The sequence below is a fragment of the Nannobrachium achirus genome (genome assembly GCF_963921795.1).
Source record: "Nannobrachium achirus genome assembly, chromosome: 10".
In the NCBI taxonomy this organism is placed as follows: Eukaryota; Metazoa; Chordata; class Actinopteri; order Myctophiformes; family Myctophidae; genus Nannobrachium; species Nannobrachium achirus.
The window spans coordinates 52,563,350-52,569,515 of record NC_137819.1 but is presented as its reverse complement, the minus strand read 5'-3'; the positions used below and the strand labels follow the sequence as shown (position 1 = coordinate 52,569,515).

Below are 6,166 nucleotides of genomic sequence, written 5' to 3'. Positions count from 1 at the left end.
TTCACTGGCACAAGATGACTTTTGGATGAACAGCAAAATATACATTTATAAACGTGACAACATCCCCCAAAACTCTTAATAGTCTTAATATCTGCGCCTGTTAAACTCAGTCTTAGCTTAATGACTTTTACAGAGTGTACAGTGCCAAATTCTGCCAATACAGTGCAAAGCTTGCAATAATACCATGCTGGCGTGAAATCACCGTCATATAGAGTTGCCGAACGAGCGAGGTGGATTTTTAATAGGAGGATCAGAATAGACAATATGCAACTGGTGATCACTAACATCCCGCGCTGCACTTTCATGGCTGTATATCGTCGCTGTCCGATGAAAACCTTGTATGTCCAAAACCGTTCGTTTTGCATTTATCATTTTAAAAATGATTTAAACTAGTGAAAACAGCCGATCTACAAGCACACAACGCCTCGCACCGCGAGGCGTTGTGTGCTTGTAGATCTGCTGTTTTCACTACTTTTGTGCGACGGCCTTGTCTGATGAAGCAGGGCTTTACTTTGTGAAAGAACGTACACATTTGAAACTTGGAGATACGAGGTTTCCACCCGACAACGACGATATGTAGGTAGACATTTTAACTGCATACCGGTACGTCGCCATTATTATTAGGCCTTGCCTCCTGGCCGAGATTTTTGCACTTTATTTGGCACAACTTTCTAGATAGATATCTGTACACCAGCGTGAATTGACTTTGTGCATGAAATGTGCTCCACAAATGAATTTGCCTGGCTTGCCTAAAACACAGTTCGGAGTAATAAGCCATGAAGCAGTAATCCGACTAAAACAGAGGGATTAAAAGCATCTACTCGACACATTTCAGTGTGTGAACCGATTACAGGCATTACAGATTACAGAACATTAGTATAAACCAGGGGTCCTCAATAGGCGGACCGCGGTCCATGTCCGGACCGCGAGGCACCGCCGACCGGACCCAGGACGAATTACAGTAAAAAAAAAAAAAGTGGAAAAATATCTCCACGTTTTTGTTTCCACTTCTCGTATTCATTCACTTTCATTGCATGCGCTGAGTGTGTGTGTGAGAGAGAGAGAGCGAGAGAGAGAGAGACAACGACGCGGTGATTGGCTGATGCCTGGCAACAAAGTATTATGGGCTGTCATGTCTTTGACAATGATGCGCTGATAGGCTGTTGCTACAGACCGCGGATGTTTTCGGAGCAGCAGCAACAGCAGCAGCCACCAACAATGCAACTAGTAAATCAGTGGGGTTTCATTCACGCTAAACATCATCAACGTGAATACGTTTGCAGGATTGTAATCTTATCTCCAGAGTTTGTCGCGATGTGCCATGGCCCGACGGCCCGTGACGGCTGCCTCTCTTTCTGCATGGATGTTGTTCTCCCATGGTTCTCCCCACCGGGGGAAATGGATGTGCTGTGTGGCAGCGCGCCGCATCCAGTTGGGGTTACCGTGCGGCACAACGTGCGTCGATACCACGATGCGACGCTGCGCAGCCGTCCGCGTTCAGTGTGTGCTACCCTGTCTCTGACGCGCGACACCTTGTTTTCCAGGCCTGTCAACTCTCCTGGATTTCCCAGGAGTCTCCTGGATTTTGAACCCCTCTCCTGGGAGTCTCCTGGATTGGCAAATCTCCTGGATTTCTCCTGGATTTTGTATCAAACTCCCAAAATTCACCAGAACACAGGAAATTACATCTACTATGTTAAAATTGTTCTGGGGGAGGACCCCCAGACCCCCCGCTTTAGGGGTGGGGGCAATGCATGCAAGAAAGATCATACAGATATTCACAAAGATGAGAAATCATTATTAAAGATGTCCTTTTGCTTCAGTCATCAAATCTGTACAACAACATTTGGCATTTTAAGGCTGAAATTGTACCCATGCTAGTAAAGTAAGCCTGATAAATGTATCAAACATGCACAAAATTCAACAGAACACAGGAAAAAATATCTATTAATACGTTTTGGGGAGAGGACCCCCCAGACCCCGGTTGGGGAGTTCCGCGCGCCCCCCAAAAATAAATCTCCTGGATTCTGACAGTCCAATGTTGACAACCCTGCTTGTTTTCATATCGATATTCACGTTGCGACACAAGCATAAATTATTCGAAGATTATCCCAGGGCAGTTTGTTAAAAGAAACCAGAGCACTAGCGCAAAATATCTCTGCTCCATTGAACATTCTGTTCTCCCTGCTTTAATGGGTTGTTTCTCTTCAATCAAGTAATGCCCCCAAATGATTTTGGAGGAGTCCCCAGCCCAGATGACAGTGAAGTCATAATTTAAGGACCCTTTTAATAAAGAAAGAAACGGGAAAAGACCATTACTGCATGAAGCCTGGTGGGCGAGGTTATTACTGTATCAACAAACTACTACTAAAAAAAAAAAAAAAAACAACACATCAGCCATTGTAAAAAAAAAATCGAACCTCTGTTCGAAGTGGAGCTGTGTGTGTGTGTGTGTGTGTGTGTGTGTGTGTGTGTGTGTGTGTGTGTGTGTGTGTGTGCAACAGCGCCCCTCCCTTAACATGTGTGGCCAGAAAAGGTTACTGCAGGCTACATACCCGGAGACAGACAGACAGACAAACAGACAAACAGACAGACAGACATACAGACCCACACACACGGCCACGTATAGGGAGCTCCACACAGCTCCAAAAATAAGAAAGGGATCCCTAATTATGTAAGATGAACAATAATGAGGGCAAGTGGTCATGACCTGAGGGCAAGTAGAACATGACCTGTACTTTCCAGACGGACAAGTGCCTCTGAGACCATGGTGTCAACCCCTGGTTGGTACTTTTTTGTATCTTAGCCTACTATTTAAGATTGACCGACATAATAAAAATAAGCGAATATAAATATATTTTAATATATATATATATATGTCATAGTATATTAGAGAAACAGCACATTCGAGACGCGGAGCACTCGTGGTGCGGCACGGGGCGGAGCAAGCGGTCGCCACAACAACGTACTCCAGGCGGTGCGCCGCTCTATTGTCCACGACACTGCGAGCGGCTACCGAAGCCCCCCTGTATCCACGAAGCCCAAACGAGTTACGAGGCCCCCCTGGGTCCACGAAGCCCCAAGCGGCGCGAAGGCCAGCGGACCTTGGTCCTGCTCTTCGCCCCCGAGCGCCGCAGGCGCGAGTGGCCGCGAAGAGCGGGCCAGGGCCGCGCGGCCGGCGGAGCGCCGCGCGAGTTACGAAGCCGTGGTGAATGCAATCGTTATATTTATGCCCAGGCCGTAAGGCCTGGGCAAGCGCACGTTAAACGCCCTGTCCAAGTGACTACAATGGAGCTAATGGCTAGGCTAGGCTAGGCTAGGCTAGGCTAGGCTAGGCTAGGCTAGGCTAGTAAATAAAGAGTAAACACTTCCGGTCTGCGGCGAGTTCAAAGCGTGACGTAACTCTCTTATATACACTCTGGTGAATGGCAGAGCAGTGGCTGACGTCGCCATCTGGTGGTGATTAGTGTGTGGTGAACGTCAAAACGAGTGCTCCTTGACAACTTTTACTGGTTTCTTGAACATACTGTAACATATATATATATTAATTGTTTTATTTTTTCCCCGGACCCGGGCCTGTTTCAAAAAAATATTTGTGGACCTTCAAGATTTGTATTTGAGGACCCCTGGTATAAACAAACAGCTAGAGGTTGTGGCAGTCTGTTGTGATATGCGTAATCCATTATACTCTATGGAAAACAGCCTATCTGCAAGCTCACACAACGTGTCGCGATGCGACACGCTGTGCGCTTGCAGATAGGCTGTTCAGTGTTCAGTGGTACAATGGACTATAATAAATCAGTCTTTTACTCACTGCCCCAGACTGGGATGCTCTTGCTCTCCAGCTTGGTGACTATAGAGCCCATGGTCATGGTGACAGGGATGGCATCGAAGTAGGAGGAGTGTGGTGCCAGGGTGAGGATGGGAGCCTCGGAGGGGAGCGCCCGCTCCCCTTTCACCTTGATCCAGTGGAACCCTCCACAGAACCACAGCGCCCGCATGATCACCCTCAGAGACAGGTCCATCAACCTGGACGACAGAGGAACACACACACACACATGGTTAGAGAGCGAGTGCTGTGCATGTACGTGTGTGTGTGTGTGTGTGTGTGTGTGTGTGTGTGTGTGTGTGTGTGTGTGTGTGTGTGTGTGTGTGTGTGTGTGTAGGGCTGTCACAATTATTACATAATCGTCTAATCGTGATTATTTGACATAATCGTGATTATTTTTCATAATCGTGAATATTTTTTATAATCGTCATAATCGTTTCCATGTCAAAAATAGTGGAAATAGCAGATCTACAAGCTCACAACGCGTCGCGATGCGACGCGTTGTGAGCTTGTAGATCGTCTATTTCCACTATCAATGTTCTTTTTTTTAAGTATAAAGTTGTCAAATATGTCAGTAATTTCTTTGTATATTTAGCTTATGTGTCATATCTACCATGTGTAATTCAAAGCCTAAAAGCCAAACAGAAATGTAATTGTCAACGACAAAAACACAATTAAATCGTTAATCGCAATTATTTGAGAGAAAATTAATCGTCATGTAAAATGCCATAATCATGACAGCCCTGTGTGTGTGTGTGTCTGTGTGTGTGTGTGTGTGTGTGTGTGTGTGTGTGTGTGTGTGTGCGTGTGCGTGTGTGCGTGTGCGTGTGTGAGTGAGTGAGAAAGAGTGTGTTGCCAATAACAGCACATGGAAAATCTAAATGGCCGCCTACATTTTCTGTGGAAATTATTTTAAAAGGTACTGGTTCTAGAGGAGTTCAGCCACCCGAGAGAGACTTGGAGTAGAACCGCTGCATCAAAATTCCCCAAATTACGAGAATCTAAATGTCCGGCCAGCAGAAATGAATAACTGACACTGCAAACAAATTCAAAGTTTGGGCTATCTCTGTCATGCAAGAAAGCAGAGAGAAGCTGCGACCTCACCACTCTGCCCAATGAGAAGAACATGATCCTTTTTGTAAACATCCATGTTCTGTTTGTTTGTCAACAATACCTACAGTACTGTAATCCAAATGGGAAGTGTATTGCAGCAGCTAGAATCGTGACTAGCATTGGACCATAGCTATTGCAGGGTGGGGCTTAGGAAATTCCCATCAGGGTCGCCACAGTGGATCTTCTGTTTCTACACCTGTTTTCTGCATATTCCAGTCACTCCAGCTACCTAGAAAACATCTCTCGGATGAGAGCGCATTGTACCGGTATATATATTTTTTCCACCACTGAATTATTATTGACAGGGAAGCTTTCTTCAATTCAGACAATTCAGGCTTAAAGTGCACAGATACATAGAGCTTTAGTCAGAAAGCACCCTGAGCAATAAGTACTAGCAGGGCTCAGAAGGGTAGGGAGTATCACTCTGGCCAATAGCATTTGTTCACCGATCTCTGTTTCGCGTTACTCGGCGATCAAAGGGTTTTTTTTGGAGAAAGATTCCAAGATGAAGCCGTTTCTTTACAGCGCAATGAATAGGAGCCTATGGAGAGTATGTACGCTTCCTGGTGACGTCATCGCCCAATGGAACACCACACACACACACACAGCGAGTTGTCTTTCACCCGCGGGTTACATTGACTGCGCACTAGTGTTATTTAACAGTGAATTTGCTTGCTTTTACTTAGCAGACAAAGTTATACACTTTGTTACTGCACTACAACTGTACAAGTATGTATATGTGGCAGCCAGTGTGTCTAAGACAAATTACCCTAAAAGGACAAAGCCCTATGTTTGAATATTTTTGAAAATATTTGCCTATGTCATGCCCAAAGCAGCACGGCCAGGGTTAATGTGATTCAAACCTACAGCTCTTTGCTGTTGTGCTTTCCCAGCTCGTCTCTGCTGTACCCTTTTGTTTGACTACACAGACAGCCTTTCAAACAGGCACAGATTAGAGCTTCTTTATTCTGTTTCAAGTTAAGGGACCATGTCGGTGGGGTGGAATGTTAACCCATTGACTGCAACGCACAGTATACTAGACATTACAGTAATGACGGGCATTTTACAAAGCATACAGAGAAAGCCAATGGATTCCATTAATTTCAGAACAATATGAAAATCGACTTGCAGAGACTTGAAAACTTGCTTGAAATGGGTAATCCAACACACTATATTTAGTTAAACCTATATGCTATACACTGACCGCGGTTCCACAGAGCTCTG

At 45.4% G+C, this 6,166-nt stretch overlaps 1 protein-coding gene across 1 annotated transcript in view; it reads right to left on the bottom strand.

The window, feature by feature from the left end:
* lpcat1 (lysophosphatidylcholine acyltransferase 1) overlaps nucleotides 1-6,166 on the bottom strand; it is a gene marked incomplete at its 5' end in the record, with an annotated part of 51,340 nt that overhangs the window by 26,352 nt on the left and 18,822 nt on the right. Inside the window, one exon of the mRNA XM_080735864.1 lies at nucleotides 3,815-4,029. Within this exon, the coding sequence (XP_080591990.1) occupies nucleotides 3,815-4,029 (215 nt within the window). The remainder of the gene's footprint in view (nucleotides 1-3,814; nucleotides 4,030-6,166) is intronic.